At 42.5% G+C, this 18,983-nt stretch overlaps 1 protein-coding gene across 5 annotated transcripts in view; it reads left to right on the top strand.

The window, feature by feature from the left end:
• Nucleotides 1-18,983, top strand: part of LOC309961053 (protein FAM13A) — a 132,766-nt gene that overhangs the window by 82,425 nt on the left and 31,358 nt on the right. For all 5 annotated transcript variants that reach the window (XR_014326164.1, XR_014326165.1, XM_082838088.1 and 2 more), the window contains exons 6-8: nt 5,974-6,050; nt 6,420-6,462; nt 15,363-15,510. Coding sequence is in view for 3 of the 5 variants with exons in the window: in XM_082838088.1 (XP_082694214.1) it covers nt 5,974-6,050; nt 6,420-6,462; nt 15,363-15,510 (268 nt within the window). In the remaining 2 variants the exon portion in view is untranslated. The remainder of the gene's footprint in view (nt 1-5,973; nt 6,051-6,419; nt 6,463-15,362; nt 15,511-18,983) is intronic.

Here is an 18,983-nt window from a genome sequence, read left to right on the forward strand (position 1 = left end):
GAGCACAGCCTCCGGACGCACAGGCTCGGCGGCCATGGCTCACGGGCCCAGCCACTCCTTGGCATGTGGGATCTTCCCGGACCGGGGCACGAACCCGTGTCCCCTGCATCGGCAGGTGGACTCTCAACCACTGCACCACCAGGGAAGCCCCCTCAGCTCATGTTTTTAATGCAGTATAACTCAGCAAGTACTCCTGTCCAAAACTACATGACAGTGATTCTCTGAGTGGTGTCAATATAATGTAAAAAACCCCACCATTTGAACCACTGATTTAAAAGTTGTCATTCCTTCAATGATACAACAATTAACTATATGACAAGCACTGTTTTAGGCACTAAAGACAAAATGATGACCAAAACAGACACACTGTCTGCCATCCTGAAGTTTATATTCCCGAAGGATGAGGCAGATAAGAAACAAGTCAACGTATAGTCAGGTGGCAGCACACGCTATGGAGAGAAGTGAAGCAGGATAAATAAGATGGGAAATGGACGGGAGGTTAAGAGTTGGCGTTGCACGGGTTGAGTCCTCGGATCAGGCCACACTGAGAATGTGCTTGTGCAGAAACCTGGACAAGGTGAGAAAGTGAGCCATCAGGATATCTGGGGAGAGACTATCCAGGTGGAGGGAGAACAGCCCTAGCCTTTAGAGGTTGCGCAAGAGGCTACCATGGTTGGAGCAGAGTTGAGGGAGGAGCGTTGTAGGAGATGAGGTCAGAGGCATAGCAAGGGAGCTGATCCCTTAAGGCTTTGTAGCCACCTTTAGATCTCGAGCATTTACCCTGAGTGAGATGAGGAACCATTGGAAGATTAAAGAGAAAAAAAAGTCATTTTCTGAAGTACCTTTTAAAAGGGTCCCTCTGGCAACTGTATGGCCCAAGCGTGCTGAGGGCTATTCAGATAGCACCCATCTTAAAGATAATATTAGCAGTGTAACAAACTACAGTTGGAACAGTAACCAAAATACATCAGTCACAGTGGCAAGGACCGGTGTCTGTCCGGTTTCCCCATCCACCGTTGTACGCCAGTGCCCAGCATAGCTCAGCACTCACAAAAAATGAGTTAAAAAAAAGGGAGCGAATGAATGGTTGCCGTATAGCTTAGAGTAACTTGGGTAACAAAAAGACCCAAAATGCAATGCCTTGAACACCGTAAAAGTTCTTTCTCCCGTGACAATCTAAAGCAGTTTGGGGCTCAGGAGAAGAGTTAGAACACTTGCTCCACGCGGATGTTTCAGGGACCCAGAGAGGCCAACTGCCTCTCTGCCGTCTTCAGCAAGTAGCTTCCAGAGCATTCGTGGTTTTCATCTCCGTTCCAGCTCCCAAGAGGAGAGAATAAGTGAGTGTCAAGGCATGAACCTGGTGAGGCAGGTTATTAGCCAGGCCTGGAAAACACACATACCACTTCTCACAGCCTGTCGGAGAGAAGTCAGTCACATGGCCCCATCTACCTGCCGGAGGGGCTGTGGCTGCGCTGTCGCTGGGCGTGTGGCTCCCGCACTGCTGTGCAAGAAAGGTGGAACGGACTTGTGGGGACAGCTAGCCAGCTCTTCCATAGGTGTCCTCTTACAGTACCGGGAATTCTTTTCGAATATGGATTAATTTATGAGTTTTAAGCATAATAAAACATAAAACAGAAGGATACAAAAAGAAATTCAGATTTGCCATGAATCCTCTGTTAATGAGAATATTATCACATACCTTCTCTTAGAGCTCAAGGTTAGAATAATGAACTTGTTTTGACTAGCAGTGTTCATGCAGCCTTCAGACTGAGCTGTTTGTATACTGAGCGAAGGCATTGTTTGAGTGTCCTCTGTAAAGGCTTTGTCAGCATTTTATAGTTTTAGAAGACAAATTTGTTTTTGCTCCAGGTGTTTTCAAGTGCTTCAGTGGTCAAACAAGTTTTGAGCCTAGCCGTCAATGCCAAAACAGAGATGGGGCCCGGGGGAAAAATTGAAAGTAAATTCCACAGTCTTAAAGCTAATTTTTTCAAAGCTTTTGCTCTTTATAGATTTGAGGTCATTTTTATGATTGAGGAGAGTGGTTCTTAAAATTGTTTCTTCTGACACCCAAAAATTGTCCAAGTAAATTATATCATAGAAAATCTGTATGTTTTGAAAGTCACTGGTAGGCCTTCTATGAGGCAGAACTAGGCTTTATCTGTCTTTTTTTTTTTTTTAATATTTATTTATTTAGGCTGCATCGGGTCTTAGTTGCGGCATGTGGGATCTAGTTCCCTGACCGGGGATCGAACCTGGGCCCCCTGCATTGGGAGCGCAGAGTTTTACCCACTGGACCACCCCAGGGAAGTCCTATCTGTCTTTTTTTAATGCAATTCTAAAAGCAAATTTATCACATTCTACATAAAGACGTAATCTGTTCTTTGCTATTTCTTAAAATTACCTATTACCTTTAAAAGATCCTAACTTTAGAAGACTAATTAAAATTAAGTTAATGTAATAAGGCATTATTTTTAATAAGAATTGTACTACTTCAACTTTAGTAAATGAAAACATCGATGACCTACTCTTTTACCACACCTAGAGAAGCGTTTGGGACATAAAACAGTTTAAAACCTTCAAAAGGCATGGAGTCGGCGTTTCTCATAAGACCAGCACTATTAACAACTACAGAGCGTTTGAAAGTCCAGTAGCATACTTCTCTTACAATGGAAGCTTTCTACATTTCAGCCAATATTTTGACCTGTGCGTTCCATTTTCCCTTTCCCCCCATCTCAGTGAAGTGGGGAAATTGCTGATCTGTTTCTTAACCTTCCCTCCCTAAACCCTTAGGCAAAGGATGCAAGTTAGAATCTATAAAATGCTTTGCAGCCATGGTAAGAGCTACTTTTGTTACTCTACTCCTGGACCTTCACTACCTTTATTATTTTCCTTCTGAAAAAATTAGGGTAGGTTGCCAGTTGTAACACATTCTTCACAGATTCCTGTTTCCCAAAGGTATAGGGGCAACCCAACTACCTTAGCAAAGGAACACAGTGTACTTGCATGCTGCTTTGGTGAAAGCAGACTGAATATTCACTAGTCTCAGTCATGTGGAGGACAACATGAAAACTGGAATTATTGTAAAGCTTTAGAGAGGAATACTGAACAATACTGAAAGTCACCCTTTGTCAATGACATGTATTAAAAACTCAGGTCCTTGGAGAGGTATAAAACACACAGATCAAACATTTTTTAAAAAGTGGCGGGGGTGGGGGGCGAGGGAGTTGAAGTTACTGCTTGTTTTAACCCTGGAAATCAGCTAAAATGTCTCACATTTCACACCTGCTTTTCTCAGAGCTTTTTATTGTAAAACATAGCTATCTCTTTTCTATAATTCTCAAAACCTATATTGCTTAAATCTTGGTTCTTTCTGTTTTGGGAAAAAATCAGTCTTCTAACATTTTTCTAACTGAAGTATCTTTAAATTTATATGATATTAGGGTTTATTTTTTCTTCCTTCTTTCTGAATATTTCTTAGCCTCAACCTGAAGGTTTTGTTGGGTTTTTTTTTTTCCTTTTTTGCGGTACACGGGCCTCTCACTGTTGTGGCCTCTCCCGTTGCGGAGCACAGGCTCCGGACGCGCAGGCTCAGCGGCCATGGCTCACGGGCCCAGCCACTCCACGGCACGTGGGATCTTACCGGACCGGGGCACGAACCCATGTCCCCTGCATCGGCAGGCGGACTCTCAACCACTGTGCCACCAGGGAAGCCCTGAAGGTTTTTATTTCTGCTGAAATAGTCATTTGTATTTACTGTAATTATAAATGTATTTCATTGATAGTGTTTTAAAGTGATCTGAAGGTAGAGGGTTGTGCTTCCCCTAGGAATTCATGTTTCAGAGCATCAGGAAAACCTAATGCTATTGCACTAGATCTTACACTAAAGATTTTGATAATCTATTGAAGATTACCAATGAGAACAAAGATTCTTTGTCATAGATCCCTCTTTATGAGGAAGATCACATTCAGGTAATAAGAGCAGCTACACTTTGGCTTCATGAGAGCCATTGTAGAGAGGCCTCTTCTAACTCAAACTTTAGAGGTATAAAAATGTAAGTATAATTGGATGTGGTTATAATTTTTTTTTTATTTCTCAGATCCATTCTAAAATTATCTAACTGTGTAAATTATCTAAACATGTAAATTGGTGTGCAGTAATGGGAGACACAATCACTGTCTTACTAGTTCCTAGAACATCATCTTAACTGTGGGTAAATAGAAGCAAAATATTTCCTTGGAGATTTCACAGTTTTAGAAGTCATAATCACATCAACAACAACAGCTACTATTCATTAAAAGTACAAGGTATTATTTTAATGCTTTACGTGTATTATCTCATTTAATCCTATGACCACCCTATGTTTATTGTTGCCATCCCCCTTTTCCAGATGACGAAACTGAGAGTCAGGTAGGGTCTTACAGTTGGTAAATGGTGGAGCTAAGATTCCAACTGAAACATCCTGGCTCCAAAGCCACCATTATAGCTATTATGGGATGCTGTCTCCCTTTGTTTTTATTCTTGATGGAGCCTCCGGTTTTTGTTTGTTTTTTGTGGCTGCGTTGGGTCTTTGTTGCTATGTGCGGGCTTTCTCTAGTTGCGGCGAGCGGGGGCTACTCTCCATTGCGGTGCGCGGGCTTCTCACTGCGGTGGCTTCTCTCGTTGCGGAGCACGGGCTCTAGGCACGCGGGCTTCAGTAGCTGTGGTGCGCAGGCTCAGTAGCTGTGGCTCGCGGGCTCTAGAGCACAGGCTCAGTAGTTGTGGCACATGGGCTTAGTTGCTCCGCAGCACGTGGGATCTTCCTGGACCAGGGATCGAACCCGTGTCCCCTGCATTGGCAGGCAGATTCTTAACTACTGCACCACCAGGGAAGTCCCGAGCCTAGGGTTTTAAACTTTAAGAATTCCAGACAGGTTGGCCACACCACCATAAATGGAAAATATTTACCAAGCCAAAGATCAGTTATCCAGTCTTATTTTGTGAAGATTTTTGTATATGTCAATTTCATGGGATCATTGTGAACCTTAATCAGATATACTTTCCAACGGGCTTTTCACAAGGAGAGATTATAAACATGTAGATGAATACATGTTGCTTCGCTATGTGTTCTTTATTTTGGTAACACAGAATACATGGATTGTGCTTAATGGTCTTTTAATGCAGATATGAATCTTTGACTTCAAGGAAATTCAGTTCCAGATCTCCAAGGCAGCTCTGTATTTGGGTCTCCCGAGTGTAAACGAGCTCCTGTTTGCATATTTGTAATCTTCCTGCCTGGGGACGGCTGACTTTGTGCCCGAGTTGTATTTAGAAACTGTTGGCCGTTTTTACAGAGGCAGTTAGAAAACCTTACAAATATACCTCCTGATAAAGCATTAAGCCCTCTTGGTCAGCCTGAAATACACGCTATTTGAAGTAAGTTTCGTGTTTATATTTTTTGTCCATCTTGGCTAATATAAAGATTCACATTAAATATCACAGAAAGAAAGGTTCTCAAGTTAACTCCATGTCTTTTTATGGCTATTTTATAGCTTAGATACAAGCTACATATTACCCCAGATCATATTGTCAATATAGACTGAAAAGATGTTAAATAGACAATGAATGTTACATTGGCTTCTGATCACATTGGAGGTCAGATTCCTCAAGTCTAGCTCTAATGCCACCCTGGTATTCTGGGAGTCTGGGTTTTGTTTATGCTTAGCTATAAAATGTGGATAATAACTAACAAGAACGTTATAGACCACAGTGACCATTTCTGTGCTGCTATCTTTGTTAATGGAATGGTAAAGTTCAGCATATAATTTTATGCCAGCAGTGTCTAATAAACTGTCATAATTTTAAAGATAGGACTCTGATGACTAGAAGTAATATCTGCTTGTTATCCGATGTTTCTATTTTTAAGAAAGGAGGGTCTGTTGTTGCATACGTCTTAACCATTCCTACTGGGCAACAAATGGTTCGTTTTGTTACAGAATATGGAAAGTCTCAATCCCACACCATCTCCTGAAAGGATTGGACCTGATGATGTTGAACTGACATCTGATGGAAGGTAATTTTAGAGTTTTCTCCTTACACTGTTTATAAGTTTTTTTTTTTTTTTCATTTAGTGCAATGTGCATTGTAAGAACTAAAAGGAGTAGAATTAAAGGACTGTATGTTTACCAACAGTATTTTATAGCGAGGAAAATGTTTAAATGGAAAAATCTACCGTGGTGCTGTTAAAAGCAGATAACCGTATTCCTGTTTTGTGTTGTTTCTAGTTTTGTTTCGTTTTGATTAATGTTTTTGTTTTGTTTTTGAATTTCATAAGAATTTTATTTAGAGCTACTGAGCTTCTAAAATAAATGAAACCATAATTTCAATGAATGAAAAGCATTGTTATAAAACAGAATGACATCTTATGATATTTTGTTTGTAGCAAAGAAAATGAAAAGGACTGCAGACAGACCCAGCATTCTGAGGTGAGTAGCTAACAAGTAAGATTTTGACTGTGACAGGTCTGTCCCTACATTCTTGAGAGTTAGTGTGAAGTATTATTAGCTTATCAGTAAGGGGTGATGACATTCAGTGACGGGACTGTGATTGGTGAGAAAGACAAATGCCCAGACATGAAGGTTCCTTGAGAAATCAGAAGAACGCCACTCTTTTGCTTTTGCAATTCTTTCATTTTGCTTGTGAGGATAAACTTTAATAGCATGGAGATTACTCCTTAGGTTTTCCATAACATAAGACAAAACAAATACCAAAGCTACTAGTTTTATTTTCCATGATCTCATGCAGTTTTTAAGTGATTAAAATAAATAGTGAATTGTAGTGGATGTGTCAAAGGGATGATCTCATTAATTTTCAAATTAACATAAAATCAGTTCGAGTTATTAAGTCCAATTCATTTTCTGAGTTTTGTGTCTTGTTTTAAGTAGACAACAGAGAAAAAATATCTCACTCCCTTCTGTGGTCTGTATCTTAAAGTTTTGGTGACCTTCCTGGCTTCCCTGTTGTCCTCTGGGGGCGTAGCCTTGCTGACCCAAGTATTTGGTTTCCTTTGCTCCCGACGCTGGCTTCCATTCAGGGTTCTGAGCCTTATTTTTCATTCATGCATGTGTATGTAATCCAGTACTTCCAAATGCTTCCAGCTGCACCTTCAATCTTATCATCAGCTTTCTTTTTGGCAAGAGTTAAAGCGTTTCTCAACCTGTTCTTGGATTCTGACTCTTGATATATTAATTATACATAGAACTTCCCCTCTAACCCAGTGATTGTTCATCTTTTTTATACACTAACCTAACCCACTGATGGATTTATTCAGTAATATATATTGAGTCCTACTATGTGCAGGTGATGTGCTAGGAGCTGGGATTTAATAACAGCTGCAGTTCCTACCTCCATAAAGTTTTCCAGTCTAGCAAATGAAGAATTCAAAAGCTATGGACCCCCTTCTTAGAAAAATGCCCACTCATGTAAAATTTGGCATAAAATTGCTAGAAATGAATGGCCACCTGACACCCCACCTGCGCCGTGCCCTAGACTCCCCGTATCTCCTCTGTGCAGTTTCTCACGTGCACTCCATTAACCAGCCAGACGAAGGGAAGGGAGGCTGCTGCTTTTTGACTTGACAGATTCTGAGCCGCTGCTTTCGTCTCTTACTTCCAGCTCGTTTATGCTTCCTTCCTTGAGACCCAGGCAACAAGCAGCCCTTCTTTCCTTGTCTCTAGTCACCTTTTTTCAGAGCCCAGCATCCCCATGATAGTGTTGTTTTAGTTTCCTTCTGTTTCCTCCTCTCTCTGCTCTCTTCCTCTGCTCACAGCAAGCACCTACTCATCATGCCACTGAACCTCATTTTAAAGAAAACGGCTTTACCAGCCTCCTAGAGAGTTCTTCTCAGTTATTCCCTTTTATGCCTCGTATCCTTTAGGAGATAAAAGGGTAGAGAGCGGCCTTTGTGGATGAACTACGTAACTAACTCATAAATTCCAAGTGGCACCCAAACAAAATGGGTGCTGAACTCCGTTTACCTTGGTGTTTTTGTGGACAGCTCCCACAGCAGAGGATGCATCATGGGGAAGGAATCTCAAGTCTTTCTTCCATGGGCCAGGATCTATTCTTACTTGTGTCGGGCATGTGCATTTACCAGTCAGCACCTAGCCCACTGTTGGCACTCCCGAAGCACTCACTAGTAACAGTCATTGTAATCATGGTAATTTCAGCTAGGAGATAAAATTAGGCAGTGAGTTAAAATCCAGACTAAGCTCTCTGTGTCATCTTTCTTTCACAACTGCACCAAAGGAGGGAAAAAAGACATCGCTCCACAAGATTAGGATTGTGTTTCTACTTGTGACGGCGTGTGTCTCCTTCACTGAAAGAAATGTATTTTATTACTAATGAAGGACTGTGAAAAGATCTGTCTTCCATTTTTAAACCTCTTTCCCTCGTCTACAGTCTATCATAATTTCCTACTTTTTAATATATGGAGCACTTTCTAGAACTTATACAACCCAAATAGTTAATCTGGTTTTCTGAGAATATCGCACTAATTCCTAAATCTCAGAGATGGAAAGGAAGTCTAGAGGTTGGTTACCCCTAGTAGAATTCTGTTTGTTACTTTTTCCAAGTCTCCTAGAGCATCAGATTGAGATGCTAATATTTACATGCCCACTGTGAATGGATGTGATAATGTTTCCGATTTCATTTTCCATTAAGGCAGATTTTGTCCTCGTTAATATTGCCCTTGAAGTTTTTCCTTATAAACGCCCAGATTCATATACGATAACACGGCAGATGACAGCTGTTGGAGAAAGGTGCTTGGTCTTTCTTCTTTCACTGGTATTTTCATCAGAACGAGGAACACTAACCTTCACCGTCACAGATGGTCCTCCGGGGGATACACAGGCAGAGAGGGGCTGGCTCAGAGTCTGCTGCTCAAAGGCAAATGCCTGCACAGCTGTGACTGCATGTTTTAAATAATCATTTTGCAGCCCTAAGTGTGTTTTTGTTTGAAGGCATGTGTTGAAGAGTAAACATGGGCCTATACTTTGTTGCATGTCTTTTTACTTTCTTTTAATTATACAACTTATCCAAAAACAGAGCCTGCTGAGATCTCGGCTGGTCAATGAGCGTCATCCATTTCTAGGTCATCTGAATTTCTTAATGTGGTTTGCATTAAAATTCGTCTAGTGACACATTGGCGATGGGGACAAATGTTAGAGTCCCTTCAAAATGTCAAAAATTTAAGTATGATTTCTTCAGCTAAGCTTTGGAAAGGCTGACATTTTAATAAAATACCGTTTGGGCTGTGGATGAAATAGGATAACATGTGCAAGAGCTGAAGCCCCCTGTTCCCTGAGCGTGTGGAGTTCAAAGACTTTGTTCTGTTTGTTTTTAAACTCATTTGACAACTGGAAGTATCCAGGAGAGAGGTTGTCCTTCAAACTAGCAATTTCTAGGTTCTGAAAGACAGCACTGAAACATTTTCAGAGTTCAGTTTACAGTGGAGTGTATACTTTACGCTTCAGTTTGATTCCGTTCAGTAAGTTATTTTCTGTTGTGGAAATATCTTAGGCTTCCGTCTAAAAATCCAGACTAGTAAAATTACAACCTTACTCTTAATCTTTTTGTGAAGAAAGCAAAACATGTAAAAATGATTAAGTACATGGATGGGTATTACATTACCTGGAAAAGGTCCTTATAGTCAGAAGTTTACGGTTGATGAAGTGTTAAATTCTTTCAAGATATTTTTACATTCTTTATGCTCTCTAAGCCTACTGTTTTAAAAGAGCTTAGAAGCATACCTTTGATAACAAACAGGACATTCATAATAAACAAAAGACTATTTCCCTTTTTCTTATCCTGCTTCCAAAAAAAAAAAAAAAAAAAGTGGGGAGAGATCAGACTTTCTAATCAAGCGTAAGAATTAATATTAATTGTCACAAGAGCTTAAGTGCAGGCTTTTATTTGCCCTGAGAAGGTTTGAGATAACTTCTGAAATATCCCTGTCTACAAGTGTTTATGAAACGGATGACTGTTATTTCAGTTTCACTGTATCTCTTGGAAGCTTTAGGATTTGTTACTGGCTTTAATATCAGAACCAGAAAACATGTAAAAGCTGTATTTGTGTAGATTCCTTTCCAATTCCATCCAGTCTCGAAAGGCTACAGAAGGTTCACAATTCAGATGAATTGGGGGAATTTGTTATGTTCATTTTCCTTTATTGTCAAGCCAAGCAGTAAATGTTTATACTTCCATGTGGCCCTTCTGTTAACTCTGTGTGGTTCCTTCCTGTGCACACTGCCTTGTGCAGGGCACTGATACTGTCCTGTCCCGCTCTGGTGAGCTAGTAGTTACTGCTGCTTATCCAGATCCTGTGTAGGGAGGGAGAAGGGGTAGAACAAAAATTCACCAGCGATTTGATGCCAGGGCAAGAGCAGGATCAATAAAGTCAGGAGAGAAAAAGCCGGGCCCAGCCAGACAGGGACAAGTCCTAACAGGGATCAGGTGGATGGACTAATAGTTAATGGTTCCTTTCCCTGAATGTGAAATGTCACGTGCGGCCCCAGGCAAAATGAGCTCTCTCTTATTTGTTCCCGAGCACCCTGTGGTTTTCTTTTATAACATGCATGTGACTTGGCACTTATGTGATCAGTGAATCCCTTCCACACCAAATCCCCTATCTTGTTAATCCCTTTAATTCCAGTACCTAGCACATAGTACATGTTCAATAAACACTTGCCCAATGAATGAATGGGAAGGGGAGGTAGCGTATAAATGGAATTAGCATTTCTTCTACAGTTATTACGGGCTGGCCGTTTTTATGCTACATGTTTTTCACTTAATCTTCACAACTTTATGAAGTTTTGTTCCTGTATGAGAGGAAAAGAATCTCAAGTACAAAGAAGTTTACTCATTGGAGATCTTGCAACTGGTCACCTGTATTTGAACTCCAGTCTCTTACTCTAAAACCCGTATCTCACATACCCTATTGTCTCTCCAAAGAGCCAGTCCCTCAGTTTATTTCATGACATGAATATTTAGCATGTTTTCGTATGGTACCACATTTTGGACAAGGGTTTAGCATGTGACATCACAGCACAAGGATCTCTGAGTTGATAAGTGTGAAATGAATGTATTTACCCTGATTTAACTGAAGATACAATCTGTGTAAACAACAAAAGTTGAAACCAAAAATATTTTGGTATTTAAGAATGTCCTTGACATTTTAACAGTAATGATCTAGCCGGAGAAACAGACAAGCAAGTAGACAGGCACGATACTCTACAATAAGCACTGTTAGAGAGTGGGAAACAACCTGGTGAGGTGCCTCACCCAGACGAGCCTGACAGACGTTTGAAGGAAGGGTAGGTTTTTGCTAGTGTATTGCTATAGAGCCTGTGTAGCCTCCGAGCAGTATCCTGAGCTCCACGTGCCTGTAAACCCTGGGGCCACACCAGCAGCCCACCCTGCAACCACAGGCAAGGTGACTGTGTCTGGTTCCGAGATCAGAAACTGGGAATCAGGCCTAAAGCTGCAGCAGGGAAGTGAACGAGCAGCCCTGGGGACTGCTCGGAGCACAGCAGCGCAGCACCGCGTGGGTGGACGTGCCGGTGAGTGAGCCCTGCCGAGTGTGTCCGTGGCTGTGCGAGCTCTTGTGGGTCTGCGTAGGACGCATCCCTCCCTTGCTGTGCAGATCAGCCGGGGGGCCCAGAAGCTCATGTGAGTTAAACACAGGTCTGCGGTGTGAATGACACCCCATTGCAGATGGTACAGTGCACGTCCTAAGCACGCATAACTGATGGCCCTGACTGGCCTCTGCTTGACTCCAGATACAGTGACCTCTTTGCTGTTCCTCAACACGTACAAGATGACCGTGCCTCAGGGCCTTTGCACTTGCTTTCCTTCTTCCTGGAATGCTCTTCCCACAGAAGAGCATCTCCTTTGTGTCTCTGCTCACACGTCACCTTACTGGAAAGAGTGTCCCTGGCCACCCAAGAAAACCACAGGCCGTGGCCCGTACCTCCATCATCCTCCTTACCCTGCTTTGTTTTCTCCATGTCCATAGCACTACCTGACTTTTTTTTTTTTCTTTATTAACTGTCCCCTTCTTTAAGGTTTATTAGGACAGAGACTTGACTTGGGCCACTGAAATTTCTCCAACATCTAAAAAACTGTCAAGCCCATGGAAGGCCCTCAAAAATTATTTCTTAGATGAATGAGTAAATAAATTTTCTCTTTGTATCTCTAGCACCTGACATATCATAGACAGCCCTGTTATATGTATATAATATGGGATATATATTCTTATAATTGAATAAACTAGTACAATTTTGACCTGATTCTCTTTGTCAGAATAATAGAGTCCTATCAAGGTTGTCTATCCCAACATCCTACCCAGGGTGGTAATCGCTCCCTCTCCTGCATTTCCAACGCCCAGACTTGACTTGAACGCCGTGAAGGGCAGCTCACCGATTCACAAGGTGGACTGCCGTGGCCTCACACCGAAATCGAGTTTGCAGAGCTTCCCTGAGCATAGTTGCGTGTCTCACACAGAGCCCGGCACAGAGTGGGTGCGCCAACCCACTGTTGTTGAAGGAGTGAGTAAACCCATACGTTCCGGAGGAAAAAACTAAGGAAGAATTTTCTAATTTTAATTTTCTCACTTTGCGGTCGGTGCTAATTTGGATGTGGCAATCATAAAAAGTACACGTTTTCAATTAGCTTGTGTGTTTGTGGAACTGGGGGATTTTATACACGTCCTGTCAAGCACTGCAGGACTCTTGAGTGCCCTGAGGGGACACAGGTACCAGGGGGAGCAGAGCCGGTGACTGGTGTAGCAGGGGGTGCCGGCTGCCTGTGAGCCCGGCTTGAGGGCTGCGGGTCTTCCCAGCAGCGTGCATTCCCGTGCCTGAGGCATCAGCCTGGAAAACGCACGTTTCTCCAGGATGAGTCAGTTTTTTCAATCCTTCAGTGACTTTCCATTATCTACCACAGGCTAAAATCCAAACCTAGCCCAGCATGCAGGGCATCTGGCAGCCCAGCCGCTCGTCCGACCCCCTCGTCACGTGTGCTAAGGACCGGCACCCAAGCCTCTCGTCTCCTGTGGTCACTGTCCCCCACTCCTGCCCGCCTCTCTGTATGAAGTGCTCTCTGGCCCACGCAGCCCCCAGACGCTGTTGTTGATCCATCATGGGAACACCAGTGGCTCTCTTCTCTAATCATTTTTCATAATGCGTCTAGGACTCTGCCCCGCCCTGTCGTAGCATGTTGCACCTTGAATTGCAGTTTATACACCTCATCTCCCACTCCTCTCTTGAGCATTTTGAGATGTAGCAGTATTTTACTCATCTTCCTATGGTGCCTAATAATAATAAAAAGAGGGATCGCTTCCGTTCGTGTGGCTCTGCTCCAGGCACCGTGCTAGAGGCCTTTCATACCTTCTCTCAGATCTTCAAAGGAACCTTGCCAGGTTAGTGTTTTCAATGCCGTTTTATAGATTAGGAAATGGAGGCTCAGAGGAGTGAAATGGCTCAGCTAGGGCACCGAGCTACTAAACGTCAGTCACACTTCAATCCCAGGTCTGCCCGGAGGGAAAACTCATGTCCGCTCCTCTGCTGGTCAGTGGCTTCAAAGATGTTCCTCGTGAAGAAAGTGCTGTACTTACCACATGGAATCATATCTCATGTTCTTCCCTTTTATCTGTCTCTAAGTGTAACAGTTATTAGAGATCTTTATTGACAAAATGTTTATTTGCTGTATGAGGTTCTAACACGCACACGTGCACACACGCGTGCACACACACACACACACACACACACACGATAGGTGACTAACTGATGCTGTAACTTTTAAAAAGCTGAGCACCAGATTGGGTCATTCAACTCTCTCTACTTAGGATTCAACTCAGGGAACAAATGATTTTTGTGACATAAATGCATAATCTGTGTGTTTTTTTCCCTACAATAGACAAGCAGAATGTTTAAAGTGTCTTCAAGCCCCAGATTTACTTAGCATTTGCATCTTTCAGTAGCTTATCATGAACTGATTGGTGATATTTCATGTTATCCCAAATGTAAAGAGAACGCTTCATTTCATGGAAATATAGTAGTAAAAGCCCTATCCATTCCCCTGGTGATATCAAAGGAGGGTGAATAGCTATTAAAAGGAGGTGGAAGTCTTAGTACTGCTTTATTTTAAGCATCAGAATATTTCTCATACATTAACAGAATCATTTATGATTTCCAGATGTTTGTTTTTTTTTTATTTAATGATGGTATATTTGCTAAAATAAATTTCCAGTTATTCTCAAAGAAAATCTTTTGTACAGATCTGTGCTACTTGAGAATTGTGTCTTGAGGCAACACTTTTATTTATAATTTTATGAGAGAGGAGAGTATGGCAGTGGTTGGGTTTTACCCGATGCCAAAGGACAAGGTGAAAAAGACTAAATTTCAATGCAGTTTTTTAAACATAAAATCACTTAGTTAAAAGAGCAGCCTTTGGGGGAGAGTTTTCCCATCCCCCAGACATCCTAGCCTGGTGTGCGTGCCACCAATAAACAAAACCAAGGAAACAAGCCACAGTTGCATATTTGTAAGGTATAAATTATGCATCTCTGACTTGCCAGCTCTTGCCTTTTTACTTAAAAAAAAAAAAAGTCGTGCTCCCTGTGTAATTTTGGCTCATTTCCAGAATGTGTATTCCTTACCGCTTAGCTGCTAGCTGCGACACCAGACCCCCTTGCTGTCTGAATTTGCGCAACAGTGCATACCCAGAGCTCCTCCATAAATAGTCTGTTCTCCCCACACTCGAGGCAAAAACAACCACAGGAAATCTGGGAATGTGCAGCTAGCCCCGCTTAATGGATCTAAGCCAGCAGGAGAGCACACGTGTACACAGCCTCCGCTCCTGGCCCTGCAGCACTGTTTACCTAAGGGGCAAGGAAGTCTGCGTGCAGGAGACACCATGTTGCTGCTGCAGCCTTGGCAACGGCACTAGCTGAGTTTTGGGTTTTCGTTTACAGTCTGGAGAGCCGTCCTCCTTTAAGGAAACGCAAACTCCTTTTCCCTCCTTCCTGGCCCCAGTCAGTAATCATCCAGACTGTCAGCTGCCAGCAGTTATCAGGAAGAGCAGCCGCAGAAAGCATCTTGTCTTTCTTCCAGAAGCAAAGTTAAAGGAGCGCAGACGGATGGTCGCTTTTTGCATGCAAGTGGCCAGCTAGCATCCAGCGGGCATCAACCTATGATTTCGGTTTCCGTGCCGGGGACATCAGCAGCTGTGGCTTGGGAGGTTTCACCCAGCAGGAGTGGAATTGCTGCGGACGTGTGGGGGTTTTGATGAGCAGTAAAGATTTGGGGACGTTGTGCTGTTATTGCAGGACCCCACCATGAAGATCCAGGAGCGTCCCAGCCTACCTGACAGCAAGCTGCAGAGGACTCCAAATGCTGATGACCAGCAAGAGAGCTTTGTCTCCGGAGTGCCGGAGCTGGACCTGACTGCATTGTGCGATGAGAAGAGCTGGGAAGGTAAGGTCGTCTGCTGTTTGGATGATTTAATAGTGGAAAAGCCTATGTAAATTAGCAGAAAGGAGAAGCATGTTAGATGTGTGGGTGAGAGCGAGAGCTGTGTGTGCAGAAGTAAACCACATTTCTAAATGACTGAAAATCCTTCCCCTGACATAGGAATGTGTCACGTTCAGTGTTGCCAAGAGTAACTGCAATCTATGAAAGAAAATGTGCTTATCCTTTATTATAGTGTCACCTTGCAGTCCTTTTTTTTTTTTTTTTCCCCCTCATTTTGACTCTCCAGGGGTGCTGATGTGTGAGTGCCTTTTTCCCTCTAGGAGTACAAGCTGAGTGATAGGGAACTGGTGTGCATTTAGGGTTTGCTGTCAGTGTAACTGCTTCCCCCTGCTACATGCCCACCATCCACCTCCTTTGCTAAGTCTCCTCCCCATTTTTCAAGATGATTTTGATGTGCTTTGATTCTATGTTTGTTTTTATGGATAGAATTTTTAAATCCAGGTTAGCAAACAAGGAATTTGCTTATCAGGAAAGCACTGAATAAAAGTGCTTCTTCTTGAAAGCCTGTAATACATTGCTTTAGATTGGTTTTTCTACAGACTTTTGACAAAAACGTTAGAAATTTACTTCTGCGGAAGAAGAGGGTATCCTCATCTTGTCAAAACTGTATTTCAGGGAGGATCCTGCAGCAGTTCTGTCAAGCTGCTGTTCTTCCATTTTCCATGTGTCTGCATCCAAACATATCAGTGTGTGTCCAAAATAAGTGCCCATCTGCCTCTAGGCCGTATGTGTGTTTGAAGGCTACAGAGAGGGAGAAATTGTGCTCCTGAGTTCAGAACAGCAGCCTGATTTAACACAATGACTTAGCAGAGAATGACAACTATTAAGAAAATCAGTCTTTTTCAAAAGCACCTGAGTTTCTTGTCTTCTGCCCACCCCTTTTTAACCCGAAAGTATTCATTATGTTAACGATCTTAGATGAAGGGCCAAAAGATGATCTCAAAAGAGCACAAGGTGAAAAATAGTGGCACCCAGGATGCTCCTTGCATCGGGCTTTAGGGAAACAAAATCAAACTGGTTTTTTATGCTAATTTTCCCTCTTTGCAATCTCAGAAACGTGTTCCAGTTCCTTTTGTTGTCGTTTTGTTTTGTTTTCCCCGTGTCATTAAGCAGTGGCTCTGGGATGTTGTCAGATCGTCCCAGCCCCGTCATCTGTCCACTGGGGGAAGAATTCCGGGTTTTTTGTTCTGTTTTTAAGGGATCCGTTCCTGGCTGGTGTTCGTTGTTGTTCTTTTGTGTGCTTTGAAATAATCAGGTGTGCTTTTCATTCATGCATTGAAAACAACCTTACCACCCCACCAAAAAAAAGTCCCACGGTAGCCACTGTCACCCAGATAAAACAAAAACAGTAGCCAAAATCAGTGCTATATTTGGGTTTCAAGAATATGGTCTCCTCATATCATTAACATACAGCTCTAGATAAAAACTAGGACTTTGGGTCAGAATTCAAACTGGCCATATTATCTTGATGATTTATTGAGGAAAGGGGAAGGTAGATTCTTCCTCCTCCTCCTGAAGTGGACTCAGGTGTTGGATTGTTTTTACTTTGGTTAATCATAAATGTATAGTCCCTTCCAGCACACTTAAAGAGGCTAAATATAAAACTGAAAAATCTCTCCAGAGTGGGTGAAAGCTAACTTACTGTTTCCTTAAAACTATTTCATCACTTAATGTAAAGAACTTTCTGCCAGATAAAAAATAAGATGAAGGGACCAATATTTTATTATATTTTGTATTGGAAAAGTAGATGAAATTTTTTTTTTTTGCGGTACGCGGGCCTCTCACTGTTGTGGCCTCTCCCGTTGCAGAGCACAGGCTCCGGACGCGCAGGCTCAGCGGCCATGGCTCACGGGCCCAGCCGCTCCGCGGCATGTGGGATCTTCCCGGACCGGGGCACGAACCCGCGTCCCCTGCATCGGCAGGCGGACTCTCAACCGCTGTGCCACCAGGGAAGCCCCTAGATGAAATTTTTAAAGCTTATGGAGAGAAAGAAATACATTTTACTGTGCTCGGGAATGTGAATTGTGTTAGCCATGTAATTTATGAAATAAGTAGTTTTAACATTTTTGTTTTTGTTTTGCCGATTACTGCATTTGTCATTGAACTTGCATATCTCAGAAGGCTACGTGGATTCATTTCAAGGCTGTTTAGATCATTTGGTTACTGCTTTCAGTATATTTATATATATATATATATTCATTTATTTTAAATGTCCGCTTTACATTATAGCAGTAATGTAGCTGTAAGTCTAGTCAAAGGAATTTTTGCATAAAGCGTGGCTAAGATGAGAGCAGTCAGTTCAGTCACTGAACTGAACCACTTTTTCTATAGCTTCAGTAAGAAACAACATGGTGGCTTCCCAGTAAGGAATTAACTTGGCACTAATTTAAACGGCGAATGTGAAACCAGTGCAACAAAATACATAAACAAAAGGAGTAGTTACCGAAACCGTATGAGCCAGTGTCCCTCTATAGGTCTCCGTCACTAGTCTCCAGACCACCATGTAGTGTAACCCCCTCTTTTTGGTTTGCTTATTCTCCATCCCCGAGCCATAGTTCATTCTCCTTCGCAGAATATCAGGGGAGACAGTACTCAATGAGCAGCCTGCTGGTGCTGTTCTCCGCCGTGTGTACTCCCACGTGGAAGTGATGCTCTCTGGCTTCTGGGGCGTATGGTATCAGGGAAATAAAAAGAAAAATGAAACCGATAATAGGTTCCTTAGGCTACGTAGAGTGGAGCCCTCTCAAAGTGCATGTGGGATCAGGGTCTAGTTGTGCTTGTTGACAGATGCATAACACATGCTTGATCTTCTTTTTTCTCTACGTGTAGCTATGTATTAGGGCACATTATTTGATCTGTCCGCATGACAGCAACATCATCATCTCTCTTACTAGGGTTTCCGCTCTCCAAAATTAAACGAATACACAAATCAAATGAACTCGTCTTCCTTCTTTAAAGTCCTTGAGAGTTACATAATTAGAATGTTCCTAATCGGCCAGTTCATGTTGATTTCCACCCCTTGTGGAAGGACTGAGATGTAAACACTCGGTTACTCTATTAGATGTGTCCTGGTGAAATCAGCTTTGAAAGAACATTTTTTAAAGGACATAAGATACTTCAGATATCTCATTCATCACTTACTGCTTATCAAAAATAACTGTAGAAAGGAAATTCTCTAAAAAAAAATGATAGAGAAGCCAGGGATCTTCAAGATCTTACAGTTGAGCCCTCCCATTATACAGCTAAGAAAGCTGAGGCTACAAGAGGCGACATGATGATTCAAGATCACTGTCTCCCGACTTCCACCCTCTTTCTGAGCAGTGCCGGTTCAGTGTCGCGGCAGGCAGCGGACCATGAGGTTAAGAGGCAGACACATCGAGAGTTCAGATCATGGCTCTACCACTTAATCAGCTTTG

This window comes from Leucopleurus acutus (assembly GCF_964270905.1).
Source record: "Leucopleurus acutus genome assembly, chromosome: 4".
Taxonomy (NCBI): Eukaryota; Metazoa; Chordata; class Mammalia; order Artiodactyla; family Delphinidae; genus Leucopleurus; species Leucopleurus acutus.